The 17,182-nt window shown below is 37.1% G+C and overlaps 1 protein-coding gene and 1 long non-coding RNA gene across 4 annotated transcripts in view; one reads left to right on the plus strand and one right to left on the minus strand.

Annotated features, from left to right (window-relative positions):
* The window catches only part of PGAP1 (post-GPI attachment to proteins inositol deacylase 1), a 105,375-nt gene that overhangs the window by 9,173 nt on the left and 79,020 nt on the right, over positions 1 to 17,182 (plus strand). For all 3 annotated transcript variants that reach the window (XM_058710437.1, XM_058710425.1, XM_058710432.1), the window contains exon 3: positions 7 to 182. In XM_058710437.1, the coding sequence (XP_058566420.1) occupies positions 7 to 182 (176 nt within the window). The remainder of the gene's footprint in view (positions 1 to 6; positions 183 to 17,182) is intronic.
* On the minus strand, positions 2,952 to 3,452 carry LOC131500885 (uncharacterized). Its single transcript, XR_009256520.1, has 2 exons — positions 3,345 to 3,452; positions 2,952 to 3,091 (listed from the first exon to the last, which is right to left on the minus strand). It is a non-coding gene; the product is annotated as an uncharacterized LOC131500885 (long non-coding RNA).

Raw genomic sequence — 17,182 nt, forward strand, 5'->3', positions numbered from 1 at the left:
CTGCAGTCCGCTCTGTTGGCTCTATTGCACTTAGAAAAGCAGAAGACATTGACTTCAAATACCACTTTGACTTCTTTAGTGTGAATTTCAATGAAGAACTGGTGGCACTGTATGGTGGAAGTCTTCAGAAACAGACCAAGTTTGTACATGAATGCATTAAAACAATTCTCAAACTCTATAAGGTAGGAGATAAGCATGCAAATCAATAGTGATCACCTATTAACATCTTTTTTTTAAGACATTCAGCATATTTTAAATCATGTATTTGTTTATATGGAAGTTACAGATGGCACAAAGGTTTGTTTTTTGTTTTGGTGGGAGTCTTATTTTGAACTCCGTGGTTTTGAAATTTGAATTGGGTTTATAAGGGGCGCCTGGGTGGCTCAGTCAGTTGAGCGTCCGACTTTGGCTCAGGTCATGATCTCATGGTCTTTGAGTTCGAGCCCCACATCAGGTTCTCTGCTGTTAGCACAGAGCCAGCTTCAGATCCTCTGTCCCCCTCTCTCTCTCTGTCCCTTCCCCGCTTAGGCTCTCTATCTCTCTCAAAATAAATAAATAAACTAAAAAAAAAAATGAGAAAAAAAATAAATTGAATTTATAAGAAATGTCTCTTGTGAATTTAAGGGAAAAAAAATTTTTTTTAACTTTATAAATCAGAAGTGCATTGAGTTTCCTAAATATCATTAGTATGGATTTCTGCTTCTAGTTATGGATAACTTGTACTAGGGTAGACCACTTCCGTATGTAAGCAACTATAAAGCTAGCCAAAATATTGAAATACATGTTTTTAAGTGTTGGCCAAGGACCTTGATCCCTGAAAGAAGGAAAACATGTGAGGTGAGCTTCATGATTGCCCTGATTTTCTGCCTGAAAGCATTTCCCAGACCATGGGACAAGTGGGTAAAGATCAAGCAGAGCACATTTATATAATTGAACTGAAGAAGGCAGAGATTGGAATTTGGGGCTACTGGAGTGGTTAAATCCATGGGCATGGTATTAGAAAGAAGAGAGTCAAGCAGAAATAGAAGCTCTAGAAATTTGCATTTTTCAACTTTGAATGCAGTGCTGAATATGCACAGGGCAAGAAGCTACAGGGCAATGGCATACCGAGGAGGAAGTGATGGGATGTATCTACCTCAAGTTCAAGGAATAAGGAGCAATATGTATTTTTAGAGAAATTTGAAAGAGTGGTAAAACAGTCTAAAAATCATTCTGTGCCAACACTTCTAAACAATGTCAGGGATAAAATACTACTGCCTACTGAGGTGGAGCCACTGCCTCCCATAGTATGCCACAATGAAACTCCTGGCAAAAAAAAAAAAAGCTACTGGAGGAATTATGACCTGAATTGAGATTCCAGAGGTCACATGGTGCTAGGAAATAGGAGTTCTGATCAGCTGGAGCAGGAAGACCTATTTGAACACTCTGGGCATTGTTGAGATCCCAGAAAGGATGCTATTTAGGCATAAGACTATTCTATATTCTAGGTCTAAAATAAGAGCTATTCTAGGATCCACCTTAATGCTTAAATAGAAGCCTCAAAAATACTCAAGGGTAAGGGGTTAAGTAAGGTAAGGTAAGTATGTATAACAAGAGAACAGATGAGGAGTCTAAGCAAAGACATGGAAACTATTAAAAAGGAAGAACAAAAAGGAAAATATAGAACTGAAGCAATACATACCAGAAATGAAAAATTCAGTACATAGGCTTTAAGCTGATTGAATACTACAGAATAAGAGATCATTGAATTTGAAGGTACGACAATAGAAACTATCCCAAAATGAAACACCGGACAAAAGAATGAAAAAGAAAGAGACTCAGGAACCTGTGGGGCAATACTAAGTAATCTAAGATTGATATAATTGGAACTCTAGAAGAGAAAGAAATTGGAAAGGAAAAAATATTTAAAGAACTAATGGTCCCCAGTTGGTCAATTTTGATTAAAAAAAATTTCAACCCACAGGTCCAAGAAGATCAGTGAGTGTTAAGCAGGAGAAATACAAAATCACACTTATATGTATCATAGTCAAATTGTTGAAAACTAAAGTAAAGAGAAAAATCTTAAAAGCAGCCAAAAGAAAAAGATCCTTTACCTAACATACAGAGTAAACATACAGAGTAAAAATTACCAGTGCTTTTACATAAGAAATAGTGAAAGCCAAAAAACAACAGGATAACATCTTAAAGATCTTGGAGATGAGGTTAGGAAGGGTACTCTTCAACCTAAAATTGCATACCCGGCAAAAATATCATTCAAAAGTGAGGGCAAAATAAAGATATCTTCAGAGTTATAAAAACTGGCAGTTTGTCATTAGTAGACAAAGGGAAATAAAAGATTAGCATTAGGTGAACAGTACAGTAATACTTGCTGTAGACAAGATGAATGCTAATTAATGGGTGAAAGTTTGAGGAGAAAAAGGATATTTACATGATCTCAAAGAATCTTTTCTGAAATATTCATTAACTACAAAGGGGAAGAATAACTTTACAGTGGAGAAACCTGGCAGATACCATCTTAACCAAGATTAACATGACCAGTAATAACACATATTGATAGAAACCTCCTTGACATGTGTAATAAGACATATTGATATAAATCTCCTTGATGTGATGCATTGAGAAGGCTGCAGCATAATTTCTGTGGCATTGTCAACCTCATGTTAATCATGAGAAAACGTCAGGAAAACCCAAATTGAGAGTCATACTAGAAAATAATCAGTACTGTTTAAAAGTATCACGATCATAAAAAAGTGAACACTGAAGAACTATCACAGGTTAGAGGAAACTAAGGAGAAATAACAATGCGAGGTAGGATGTTGGATGAAATCCTGAAATAGAAAAAAGTACATTTGTGAGAAAATGGATGAAATTTATATTAGGTCTACAGTTTAGCTAATAACAGTTGAGCTGAAGTTAAAATGTTAATTTTTTTTAAGTTTTATTTATTGTGAGAGACAGAGAGAGAGAGAGAGAGAGAAAGCATGCATGGCAGGGGAGGGTCAGAGACAAGACAGACAATTTCAAGCAGGCTCTACACCATCAGTGCAGAGCCTGATGTGAGGATAGAACTCATTAACTGTGACATCAAAACCTGAGCTGAGGGGCGCCTGGGTGGCGCAGTCGGTTAAGCGTCCGACTTCAGCCAGGTCACGATCTCGCGGTCCGTGAGTTCGAGCCCCGCGTCAGGCTCTGGGCCGATGGCTCGGAGCCTGGAGCCTGTTTCCGATTCTGTATCTCCTTCTCTCTCTGCCCCTCCCCCGTTCATGCTCTGTCTCTCTCTGTCCCAAAAATAAATAAAAAACGTTGAAAAAAAAATTTAAAAAAAAAAAAAAAAAAAAAAACACCTGAGCTGAAACCAATAGTAGGACGCTTACCTGACTGAGCCATCCAGGCATCCCACCAACGTTAATTTCTTTGTTTTGATAATTGTCCTATGGCTATGTAAATGTTAATAATAAATGAAGTTGGATGAGAGGCATAGGAGAACTCTCTTGTGCTATTTTTGCAACATTTCTTTAATTTGTTCAAAATAAAAAGGTTAACAATTTGTTTACAGCAAAAAAAACCCCCATAGTATGAGGTTTATAACTTATTTAGAAGAAAAATATATAATAATGGTGAAAAGGATGGGGAGAGGAATGTATAGAATTATTCCTTTGCATTAAGTAAGTGGTGTAATATTAATTCAGAGTAGACCAATATGGTTGCATATTGTAATTTCTAGAATACCAGCAACAAAAGGGAGATAATAGCAAAAGAGTAAAGAGTAAATGGAGAAGAAATAGAAGGAAAGAAGAAAGAAATAAGCTGGGACAAATAGGAGACAAGAAACGAATGACAAAATGATAGAGTTAAACCCAACTATATCAATAATTACATTAATTACAGATGGATTAATCACTCCAGTTAAAAGGAAGACATTGTCAGACTGTATAAGAAAGGCAAGACCAACCCAATTATATGCTAATCTATCTACCAGAAAGTAAAAGCCACTTTAAATGGAAAGATCCTGATAGATTACTTTTAAAAGAATGGGAAAAAATATACGTACACAGATCATTGGAAAGCTGGCATGCCTGTCTTAATTAAATAGATTCTAGGACAAAAGATATTAGAGTTAAAGGACATTTTACAATGATAGAGTTCATCAAGAAGGCAAAACAATCTCAAGTGAGTATGTACCTAATAACAAAGTTTCTAAATTCATGAAGCAGAAACTAACAACACAGAGAAAGAAATAGGTAAACCATTATTAGATTTCGTAATTTCAGCAATCTTATCTCCATAATTCATAAAATAGACAAAATCAGTAAGGTATGGAAGATTTGAACAGTATTAACCAGCTTAACCTGTTGAAATTTATAGTATACTACATCCAACGACGTAGAAACTTGTTACCTTTATTTTTTTAATTTGTTTTTTTGCTTTTAAAATTTTCTTCCTCGCATTTGTATTTAAATTCAAGTTAGTTAACATACAGTGTAATAGTAATTTCAGGTGTAGAATTTGACAATTCATCACTTAAATACAACACGAGTTCTCATCCACAGCAAGTGCCCTCCTTAGTACCCATCACCTATTCGACCTATTCACCTCCCTTATGTTTGTTTGTTTTTTCTTTTTTTTTTAATGTTTATTTATTTTGAGAAAGAAAGCTCATGTTCATGTGAGCAGTGGGAGGGAGAGAGAGAATCCCAAGCTGACGGTGCGGAGCCCGACTTGAGGTTCAGTCTCACAGAACTGTGAGATCATGACTATGGCCAAAAATCGAGCCGATGTTTAACCAACTGAGCCACACAGGCACCCCCATTTGTTTTGTTTCTTAAATTCCATGTATGAGTGAAATCATATGGCATTAGTCTTTCTCTGACTTACTTCACTTAGCATAATAACTCTCTAGCTCCGTCCATGTTGTTTCAAATGGAAAGATTAAAAAAAAAAAATTATTTATTTTTGAGAGAAAGAGACAGTGCAAGCAAGGCAGAGAGAGAGGGAGACACAGAATCCAAAGCAGGCTCCACGCTCCGAGCTGTCAGCACAGAGCCCGACATGGAGCTTGAACCCATGGACCGTGAGATCATGACCTGAGCTGAAGTTGGATGCCCGACTGACTGAGCCACCAGGTGCCCCAAAATGGAAAGATTTTGTTCTTTTTTAATGGCTAAACAATACTCCACTGTGGTGTGTGTGTGTGTGTGTGTGTGTGTGTGTACGTGTACATACACATATATATACCACATGTTCTCTATTCACTTATCAGTCAGTGGACATTTGGGCTCTTTCTATAATTTTGTTATTTATAATGCTGCTATAAACATTGGGGTGCATGTGCCCCTTAGAGTCAGTATTTTTTATCCCTTGGGTAAATACCTAGTAGTGCAGTTGTTACATTGTAGGGTAGTTCTATTTTTAACTTTTTTTTTCCATTTAAACAGTCCACTGTAGTTGTGAATTTATTTTATATCATTTGAGGGAGGTGGAATTTGGAGTTGATTACTACACAGTCTTCAACTACCTGGATATCCACCATAATATGTCTATTTAAAAAAAATTTTTTTTAATTTTATTTTTTTAATTTACATCCAAGTTAGTTAGCGTATAGTGCAACAGTGATTTCAGGGATAGATTCCTTGACACCTTTTTTACTCATTTAGCCCATCCCCCTCCCACAACCCCTCCAGTAACCCTGTGTTTGTTCTCCTTATTTAAGGGTCTCTTATGTTTTGTCCCCCTCCCTGTTTTTATATTATTTTTGCTTCCCTTCCCTTGTGTTCATCTGTTCTGTGTCTTAAAATATGCACATGAGTGAAGGAAGTCATATGATATTTGTCTTTCTCTGACTAATTTTGCTTAGCATAATACCCTCTAGTTCTATCCACATAGTTGCAAATAGCAAGATTTCATTCTTTTTGATTGTCGAGTAATACTCCATTGTATATATATATATATATATATATATATATATATATATATATATATATACACCACATCTTCTTTATCCATTCATCCATCGATGGACATTTGGGCTCTTTCCATACTTTGGCTATTGTTGATAGTGCTGCTATAAACGTTGGGGTGCACGTGTCCCTTCGAAACAGCACACCTGTATCCCTTGGATAAATACCTAGTAGTGCAATTGCTGGGTCATAGGGTAGTTCTATTTTTAATTTTTTAAGGAACCTCCATACTGTTTCCCAGAGTGGCTGAACCAGCTTGCATTCGCACCAGTTTGCATTCCCACCAACAATGCAAAAGAGATCTTTCTCTGCATCCTTGCCAACATCTGTTGTTGCCTGAGTTGTTAATGTTAGCCATTCTGACAGGTGTAAGGTGGTATCTCATTGTGGTTTTGATTTGTATTTCCCTGATGATGAGTGATGTTGACCATGTTTTCATGTGTCGGTTGGCCATCTGGATGTCTTCTTTGGACAAGTGTCTATTCATGTCTTTTGCCCATTTCTTCAGTGGATTATTTGTTTTTTAGGTGTTGAGTTTGATAAGTTCTTTATAGATTTTGGATACTAACCCTTAATCTGATATGTTGTTTGCAAATATCTTCTCCCATTCCGTCAGTTGCCTTTTAGTTTTGCTGATTGTTTCCTTCGCCGTGCAGAAGCTTTTTATTTTGATGAGGTCCCAATAGTTCATTTTTGCTTTTGTTTCCCTTGCCTCTGGAGATGTGTTGAGTAAGAAGTTGCTGCGGCCATATTTTTAACTTTTCGAGCAGTCTCCATACTGTTTTCCAGAGTGGCTTGCACCAGTTCGCATTCCCAGCAACAGTGGAAATGGATTCCCCTTTCTCCACATCCTCACTAACACTGTTTCCTGTGTTGTTAATTTTAGCCATTCTGATTGCTGTGAAGTGATACCTAGTTTATTTTTGCTTTTGTTCCCTTGCCTCAGGAGATGTATCTAGTATGAAGTTGTTATGGCTGATGTCCAAGAGGTTACTATCTATGTTTTCCTCTAGGATTTTGATGGCTTCCTGTCTTATGTTAGGTCTTTTATCCATTTTGAATTTATTTTTGTGTATGGTATAAAACAGTGGTCCAGGGGCACCTGGGTGGCTCAGTTAGTTAAGTGTCTGACTTTGGCTCAGGTCATGACTCGCAGTCTGTGAGTTCAAGCCCTGCATCAGGCTCTGTGCTGACAGCTCAGAGCCTGGAGCCTGCTTCAGATTCTGTGTCTCCCTCTCTCTCTGTACCTCCCCTGCTCACATTCTGTCTGTCTCTCTCTCTCAGAAGTAAATAAACATTGAGAAAATTTAGAAAGAAAAAAAGAGGTCCAGTATCACTCTTTTGCATGTTGCTATCCAGGTTTCCGAACGCTATTTGTTGAAGAGACTATCTTTCTTACATTAGATACTTTTTCTGCCTTAAAAAAAATTTTTTTTAATGTTTATTTATTTTTGAGAGAGAGAGACAGAGCACAAGCTGTCAGAACCCGACACGGGGCTCGAACTCACAAACTGTGACATCATGACCTGAGCTGAAGTCAGACGCTTAACCAACTGAGCCACCCAGGCGCCCCTTTTTCTGCCTTCTTGAAGATTAGTTGGCCATATAGTTGTAGGTCCATTTCTGGGTTATCTATTCTGTTGCTTTGATCTTTGTGTCTGTTTTTGTGCCAGTACTGTCTTAATGACTACAGTTGGTGATATAGCTTGAAGTCTGGAATTATGATGCCCCCAGCTTTTCTTTTTTTTTTGAAGTTTGCTTTGGCTGTTCGAGTGTTTTGTGGTTCCATACAAATTTTAGGATTGTTCTAGCTGTCAAAAATGCTGGGGATATGTTGATAGGGATTGTATTAAATGTGTAGATTGCTTTGGGTAGTATAGACATTTTAACAATATTTGTTCTTCCAATCCATGAGCATGGAATATTTTATGTTTTTTTGTTCATCTTCAATTCTTTTCATCAGTGTTTTATAGTTTTCAGAGTACATTATCCTTCTTTAGTTAGGTTTATTCCTGGTTATCTTACGGTTTTTGGTGCAGTTGTAAGTGGGACTGATTCCTTGATTTTTCTTTCTGCTGCTTCATTATTGATGTATAGAAATGCAACAGATTTCTGTATGTTGTTTTTGTATCCTGCAACTTTACTGAATTTGTGTATCAGCTCTAGCAGTTTTTTGCTGGAATCTTTGGGTTTTCTACATAAAGTATCATGTTGTCTGCAAATAGTGAAAATTTGACTTCTTTCTTGCTGATTTGGATGCCTTTTATTTCTTTTTGTTGTCTGAATGCTGAGGCTAGGACTTCCAGTACTATGTTAAATAACAATGGTGAGTGTGGACATCCCTGTCTTGTTTCTGACTGAAGAGAAAAAGCTCTCAGTTTTCTCCCATTGAGGATGATACTAGTTGTGGGTTTTTTGTATATGGCTTTTATTATGTTGAGGGGTTTTACATGAATGGATGTTGTACTTTGTCAAATGCTTTTTCTGAATCTAGTGAAAGGATCATATGGTTTGTCTCATTTTATTATGTGGTGTTTCATATTTACTGATTTGTGACTATTGAACCACCCTTGCAGCCCAGGAATAAATCCTACTTGATCATGGTGAATGATTCTTTTAATGTACTGTTGGATTCAATTTCCTAATATTTTGTTGAGAATTTTTGCATCCATGTTCATCAGGGATATTGGCCTGTAGTTTTCTCTTTTTTAGTGGAGTCTTTCTGGTTTTGGAATGAGTTTGGAAGATTTCCTTCCATTTCTTTTTTTTTGGAACTGTTTGAGAAGAATGGGTATTACCTCTTCTTTAAATGTTTGATAGAATTTGCCTGTGAAGCCATCTATTCCTGAACTTTTGTTTGTTGGGAGTTTTTTGATTACTGATTCACTTTCTTTACTGGTTATCAGACTGTTCAAGTTTTTTATTACTTTTTCAGTTTTGGTAATTTATATTTTCTAGGAGTTTATCCATTTCTTCTAGGTTGTCCAATTTGTTAGGATATACTTTTCCATGATATTCTCTTATAATTGTTGTATTTTTGTAGTGTTGTTTGTGATCTCTCTCAGTCGTGATTTTATTTATTGGGGTCCTTTTTCTTTTCTTTTTGATAAGTCTGCTAGAGATTTATCAATTTTATTAATTTTTTCAGAGAACCAGCTCCCAGTTTCATTAATCTGTTCTACCATTTTTTAGTTCCTGTGTCATTTATTTCTGCTCTCATCTTTACTATTTCCCTTCTCTCTTTAGCCTTCGTTTGTTTATCTCTTTCAACCTCCTTTAGGTATAAAGTTAGGTTGTTTATTTGAGATTTTTCTTGCAACTTGAGGTAGGCCTGTGTTGATATATACTTTCCTCTTTGTGATGCTTTTGCTTCATCACAAAGGTTTCAGACCGTTATGTTGTCATTTTCATTTGTTTCTATCTATTTTTAAAATTTCTTCTTTGATTTCCTGTTTGACCCATTCATTCTTTAGTAGCATGTTGTTTAACATCCATGTATTTGTGGTCTTTCCAAATTTTTTGTTGTGGTTTACTTCCAGTTTCATAGCATTGTGGTCAGAAAATATGCATGGTATGATTTGTCTTTTTGTGCTTGTTGAGGCCTGATTAGTGACCTAATATATGATCTATTCTGGAGAGTGTCCCATGTGCACTTGAAAAGAATGTTTATTCTGCTGTGTTAGGATGAAATATTCTGAATATATCTGTTAAGTTCATCTGGTTCAGTGTGTCATTCATTTTTTTTTTATGTTTACTAAACCTAATTTTATTTTATTTATTTTTTTGACTCAGTAAATATTTTATTTTTTGCCTTTTTTTATATTAAATATAATTTATTGTCAAATTGGTTTCCATACAACACCCAGGGCTCATCCCAACAGATGCCCTCCTCAATGCCCATCACCCACTTTCCCCTCTCCCCCCCCCCCATCAACCCTGTTTGTTCTCAGTATTTAAGAGTCTCTTATGGCTTGCCCCCTTCCCTCTCTTTAACATTCCCCCCCCCCCCTCCTCTCCCCCATGGACTTCTGTTAAGTTTCTCAGGATCCACATATGAGTGAAAACATATGATATCTGTCTTTTTCTGCCTGACTTATTTCACTTAGCATCATACTCTCCATTTCCATGCACATTGCTACAAATGGCCAGATTTCATTCTTTCTCATTGCCAGGTAGTATTTCATTGTATATATAAACCACATCTTCTTTATTCATTCATCAGTTGGTGGACATTTAGGCTCTTTCCACAATTTGGCTATTGTTGAAAGTGCTGCTATAAACATTGGGGTGCAAGTGCCCCTATGCATCAGCACTCCTGTATCCCTTGGGTAAATTCTTAGCAGTGCTATTGCTGGGTCATAGGGCAGATCTATTTTTAATTTTTTGAGGAACCTCCACACTGTTTTCCAGAGTTGCTGCACCAGTTTGCATTCCCACCAACGGTGCAAGAGGGTTCCCATCTCTCCACATCCTCTCCAGCGTCTATAGTCTCCTGATTTGTTCATTTTAGCCACTCTGACCAGTGTGAGGTGGTATCTCAGTGTGGCTTTGATTTGTATTTCCTGGATGATGAGTGATGTTGAGCATCTTTTCATGTGTCTGTTGGCCATCTGGATGTCTTCTTTAGAAAAGTGTCTATTCATGTCTTCTGCCCATTTCTTCATTGGATTATTTGTTTTTCGGATGTGAAGTTTGGTGAGTTCTTTATATCCGTGTGTCATTCAAAATCATTGTTTCCTTGTTGCTTTTCTGCCTAGATGATCTGTCCGTTGATGTAAGTGGGGTGTTAAAGTCCCCTAGTATTATTGTATTATTATCTTGAGTTCTTTTATGTTTGTTATTGATTGTTTTATATATTTGGGTACTCCAGTATTGAAGGCATAAATATTTATAGTTATTAGATCTTTTTGTTGGATAATCTCCTTTATTATGATATAGTATCCTTCTTCATCTCTTATTACAGTCTTTGGTTTAAAATCTGGCTTGTGTGAAACTGTGCAGCCACTCTCGGGAACAGTATGGAAGTTCCTCAAAACAAGTAAAAATAGAACTACCGTATGATCCAGCAATTGCACTGTTAGGTATTTACCCAAAGGATACAAAAATACAGATTTGAAGGGGTACATTCACCCCGATGTTTATAGAAGCATTATCAGCAATGGCCAAACTATGGAGAGAGCCTAAATGTCCATCAACTGATAAATGGATAAAGAAGATATGGTGTATACACACAGACACACATACACACACCCTGGAATATTACTAAGCCATCAACAGGAATGAAATCTTGCCATTTGCAGTGACGTGGGTGGAGTTAGAATGTATTATGCTGAGGGAAATAAGTCAGTCAGAGAAAGACAAATTCCATATGATTTCATTCATATGTGGAATTTAAGAAACAAAACAGATGAACATATGGGTAGGGGGGTGGAAAAAGAGAAGAAAGGGTAACAAACTACGAGAGACTCTTAATGATAGAGAACAAACTGGGTTGGTGGAGGGAGGTCGGTGGGAGATGGGCTAGATGAGTGATGGGTACTAAGAAGGTCACTTGTTTTGATGAGGACTAAGTGTTGTATGTAAATAATGAATCACTGAATTCTGCTCCTGAATCCAATATTGTACTGTATGTTAACTAAAATTTAAATTAAAAATATAATAAAATCTAGCTTGTCTGATGTAAGTGTTGCTACAGTGTCTTTCTTTTGACTTCCTTTGCATGATAAATATTTCTGCATCCCCTCACTTTCAATCTGTGGGTGTCTTTTGGTCTAAAATGAGTCTCTTGTAGGCAGCATATAGCTGGGTCTTAGGTTTTTATCCATTCTGACACCCTCTATCTTTTGATTGAAGTGTTCAATCCACTTACATTCAGAGTAACTATTGATAGATATGTATTTAGTGCCATTTTATTACTTGTTTTGTTGTGATTTCTGGAGATTTTCTCTTCCTTTGTCACTCTTGTTCTTTCCTTCCCACTCAAAGAATCCCTTTTAATTAAATTTCTTGCAGTGCTGAGTTAGTGGTCATGGACTCCTTTAGTTTTTATTTGGGCAATCCTTTGTCTCTCCTTCTGTTGTGAATGATAGCCTCGCTGGGTAGAGTATTCTTGGCTACAGATTTTTCCCATTCAGCACATTGAATAAATTATACCACTCCCATCTGGCCTGCCAAGTTTCTGTGGAGAGGTCTGCAGCTAGCTTTATGGGTTTTCCCTTGTAAAGTTAGGGACTTCTGTCTTGCTGCTTTTAGGACTTTTTCTTTATCACTATTTTTGCAAATTTAACTACAGTATGTCTTGATGTTTGCCTGATTTTAATGGGAGTTCCCTGTGCCTCCTGGATTTGGATGTGTGTTTCCTTCCCCAGATTAGGGAAGTTTTCAGCTATATTTCCTTAAATAAATCTTCTCCTTTCTCTGTCTCTCTCTCTCTTCCTCTCTCTCTCTCTCTCTCTCTCTCTCTCTCTCTCTCTCTCTCCTTCTGGAACTCCTATGATACAAATGTTACTACATTTAATGGAGTAATGGAGTTCCCGAAGTCTATTCTTGTGATCCATAATTCTTTCTCTCTTTTGTTCAGCTTCATTATTTTCTGTTATTCTGTGTTCTATATCACTTATTCCTCTGCTTCTATTCTTGTGGATTAGTATTATCCAGTCTGTTTCAAATTTCAGTTATTGCCGTTTTCACTTCTGATTGTTTTTTTTAATTCTTTTATCTTAGCAGCCAGGGTCACTCTGATGTCTTCTATGCTTTTCTCAAGCCAGTGAATGTCCTTATGATCATTACTTTAAGGTCTCCATCAGGCATACTACTTATGTCTGTTTTGATTAGATCTCTGACCATGCGATCTTTTCTTGTTCTTTCCTTTGGTATGATTTCCTCCATCTTGGCATTTTGTCTAAGTCTCGGTCTTCTCTGTGTTGGAAAAGCCTGTTGTTTTTCCTGCTCGTGAGAGTAATGGCTTTATGGGGGAGAGGTCATTTAGTGTGCAGGGCCTGGCGCTTCAGGGAATGTTTCTGGTGTGTGCTGCCTGCATACTGCTGCTGTGTTTTGGCTGCTCTATCCTTCAGGCCAGTGGTCTACAGAGGCTCTCCTTGCTTGCAGTGGGCAGTTTTTGGACCTTGGCCAGAGTGTGGTAAGTTTTAACTAGGTGTGTTCTGATCTGTTTATTGAATCAGACCTGATACTACTTCCACAAGTACTGAAGCCTTGCAGTACTCTCTGGTTGGTAGACCTCATATGTGTCGGGTTTGTGCTGATCTTTGGGGAATGGGCCCACTCTGCTGGTACCGGGCGGGTGTTGGTGTAAGCAGGTTAGGCAGCCAGAGTTGGTGCTGTGCTGTTTACTATAGGTGGTTCTGTGCTTATGCTAAGTGGGGGGAGGGAAAGGGAAATGGTACCAGCCAGCTCCTTTGTCCCTGGAGACCCCTCTCCTGTACTTGCTGTGCTCTCAGGGACAAACAATTTCCCCTTGTTTTTCCCAGATGTTTTTCATGCTGTCTGTCTCGGGTTGCTTGCCTGCCTAGACAAGTGCACTGCACTTTGGGATCTATCCCAGCCAAGCCTGCTGACTTTTGAAACATCAGACTTCAGGGATGTGCTGTGGCAGGGGCCTGTGCTGGTCTTTTGAGGTAGAGTTTCACTGTGCTGGGATAGGTACAGGTTTGACTTAGAAGGGCAGTTGTGCACAGAGCACAGGGATATGGGATTAGGAGCAAAGCAGGCTAAACAGCCAGTGTCCGATTTAGCTGCCCTTAGCAGGTGTCTCTGTGCCTATATGAGGGGCAGGGGAAGGAAATGGCACCTGCCAGCTGTTTTGTCCCCAGAGAGGTATCTCTCTGAATGCTCCCTCCCACAGATGCACTCCTAGAAGAACGAATAGTTTCTCCCCCTGTGCCTTAAGTGATCTGTAGATCATGTCTTCTATCCTGGGGTTGTTTGCCTTCTTTCCAGGTTTATGGCAGTGCTTTCAGGGGTCTCTCCCAGCCAAGCCTGCAGACCTTTAAAACTCTGGTCTTTGAGCCCTGCTAACTTGCAAAACTCATGAAAATCAGCCCCTCTCGTTTTCTCAGCCAATGGCTCCAGTGTTCTCCTTGTGTGTATCCCTGTATGCTCTACCCTCTCTTGCCTTGCTCCAGGACCAGGGCTCCCTTCTCTCTGTAGCACCAGCAATTGCCTTCTCCCCCAAACCATGTTTCTGTACTTCCTATCTTTCTTCCTTCCTCGATGTGGCTTCATTTCTCCCTCTATTGTGCAGTTTGTTCTGTCAGTCCTCAGGTCGATTTCTTGGGTATTCGGAATGATTTGATAGTTATCTAGTTGTATTCGAGGGACGAGACAAGCTTAAGGTCCTCCTACTATGCTGTCATCTTAGCTCCCCCACTAGCTATGTTCTCTTTTAAATGCAAAAGGAACATTTACAAAAAATTTCATATGCTAGGCCATGAAATAAGTCAACATAAATTTCAAAGGATTCAAATCATACAGGGTATATTTTCTGAACATAGCAGAATTAAATTTAAAATTAACAAAAACATATCTGGAAAGTCAGCAAATATTTAGAGATTACTTCTAGACAACTCAGGTCAAAAAGAAACTAACAGGTGAAATTTGAAGATGTTTTGAACCTAATTAAAATAAAAACACATCAGAATTTATAAAATTAAAGTAGTGGTTAGAAGAAATACTGTAGTCTTAAATGCTTATGTTAGAAAAGAACAAGGTTTAAAAACAGTGATCCAACCTTTCAACTTAAACTATAGAAAGAACAAAGTAAAACTCAAAGTAAAAGGAAGGAAACAATAGGGAATAGAAATCAAGGAAACAGAAAATAGACAAAGGTGGAAAAATTATACCAATGGCTCATTCTTATAAGAGATCTAAGAATTGGTAAACCCTTATCTAGACTGATGAAAAAAAAGAATACAAATTAACAATACTGGGAATGAAAGAAGGGACATCTCTACAGAGCCTACAGATAGTAAGAAGCTATTAAAGGATTATTATGAACAACATTACACCAATAAATTTGACAACTTGGTTGAAATTCTCAAATGTCTTGAAACAAATTACAAAACAGACACAAGAGAAAGAATCTCTGACTAGCCCTATATGTTTAACATTTTTTATATTTGTAACTAACAATCTTACTGCCAAGAAAACCCTAGAGTTAAATGACTTCAGTGGTAAAATCCATGACACATTTAAGAAAGAAATAATCCCATCTTATACAAGCTGAGAAAATAGAGGAAGAGATAATACTTATAGTTCATTTTAAGAAACATGCAAACCTTATCAAAATCAGACATTAATATTGTTTGGAAAAAAAATAGAGAGTATTCCTCATGAACATAGATGTAAGATTCTCAACAAAAAATTAGGCTATCAAATCCAGCAATATTTTAAACTATAATATGACTAGATAGGATTTATCCCAAGAATGCAAAGTTGGTTTAATATTTAAGTATCAATCAGTGTAATTCACCATAGGCTCATCTTAATAGATGAAGAAAATCATTTGGTTACATTCAGTACCCATTCATGATTTAAGGAAAACCCACAAAATTCAGTGCATTAGGAACAGATGCAAACTTTCTCAACCCAAGGAAATTAAGTATTATGCATTACAGGAGGAAACAAGCTATTAGGTTAAGAACTATTTCTGTATCTGATAAAGGTGTTTATTGGATGAGATAAATAAGATGTGATCACAAGATGATACAAATATACAGAAACATTTAAAGATGATACAAATATACAGAAACATTTAAAGGAATTTACAGAGAATTATAATTCATGAGTGAATTTAACAATTTCTCAGGGCAAATGGTCAGTATTCAAAAATCACTGAACAAATGGAAGGGGAAATTTTAAGGTGCATTTTCAATAATATAAAAATACAATTCTTATGGATAAATTTATTTATTTTTTTCTCTTTTTATTTTTTTTTATTTTTTTTTTTAACGTTTATTTATTTTTGAGGCAGAGAGAGACAGAACATGAACGGGGGAGGGGCAGAGAGAGAGGGAGACACAGAACTGGAAGCAGGCTGCAGGCTCCTAGCTGTCAGCCCAGAGCCCGATGCGGGGCTCGAACTCACGGTCCGTGAGATCGTGACCTGAGCTGAAGTCGGACGCTCAACCGACTGAGCCACCCAGGCGCCCCCTTATGGATAAATTTAATGAGAGATATACAATATCTGTACACTGCAAACTGTAAAACTTGCTGAGGGAAAGGAATCCAAATAAATGAACCAACTTTAAGGATTAGAAGACTTAAAATTAAGAGATAAATTCTCTCCAAATTAAGCAGTAGAGTTAATGCAATACAAATGAAAATACCAGGAGGTGTTTTTGTAAAAATTTACAAACTTATGTGGAAATGCAAAGTACCCAAAAAAGCCAAACTGTCTTGAAAAAGAACAATGTTGGAGAACTTGCACTGCCTAATTTGAAGACTTAACTATATAGCTATAGTAAAATTCAAGCAGTATGATATTCTTATGCATCTTGAGAATGAAATTTAGACTTCATGGTTCTTTGCGTTAGCCAGCATTTTAAAGTTACTTCAATAGCAAGTGTTTTTTAAACTTAAATCTGTACTGGATACTATAGGAGGAGACAAGCGAAATTAGGTGCAGGACCTTTTAAGTATTTGATATATATTGGGTAAGATAAATATGTTTTTACAGAATGAGATTTATCTCCATAAATGTCATTCACAATAAATAAGTGTATCTTTAATGTGTTATGCTAGGTAGTTTTTCCCTTCTGTATTTTTGTTTTCATATTTTCCCTAATGACTACACATTAAATTTATAATAGAGCTAATAAACTCGCTTTTAAATTGAGGCTTTTAGAACATAAAATTAGTTTTACAACCAGGTACTGTAGGAGTTCGAGACAACTGAATTTTGTTGAACGGACAGGATTTGAGTGTGAGAAAGTGAGAGGACATTACACATGGAGGAAACCTCATTTATTCAGCACCTGAATCTACATGCAGTTATAGCAGTGAATAAAACAGAAATCCAAGCCCTCATGGACCTTATGTTCTAGTCAGGAGAGGCAGATAATATACATAAATAATAAAAATATATACTATCTTACAGAGTGATAAATGCCAAAAAGTAAAATAAAACAGGAAAGGGACATAGGGAGCAAAGGGTAGAGGACTACAATTACAAATAAGGGTCCCCAGCAAAGATCTCTACTGAGAAGCAG

The sequence above is a fragment of the Neofelis nebulosa genome, chromosome 2 (genome assembly GCF_028018385.1).
Source record: "Neofelis nebulosa isolate mNeoNeb1 chromosome 2, mNeoNeb1.pri, whole genome shotgun sequence".
NCBI lineage: Eukaryota > Metazoa > Chordata > Mammalia > Carnivora > Felidae > Neofelis > Neofelis nebulosa.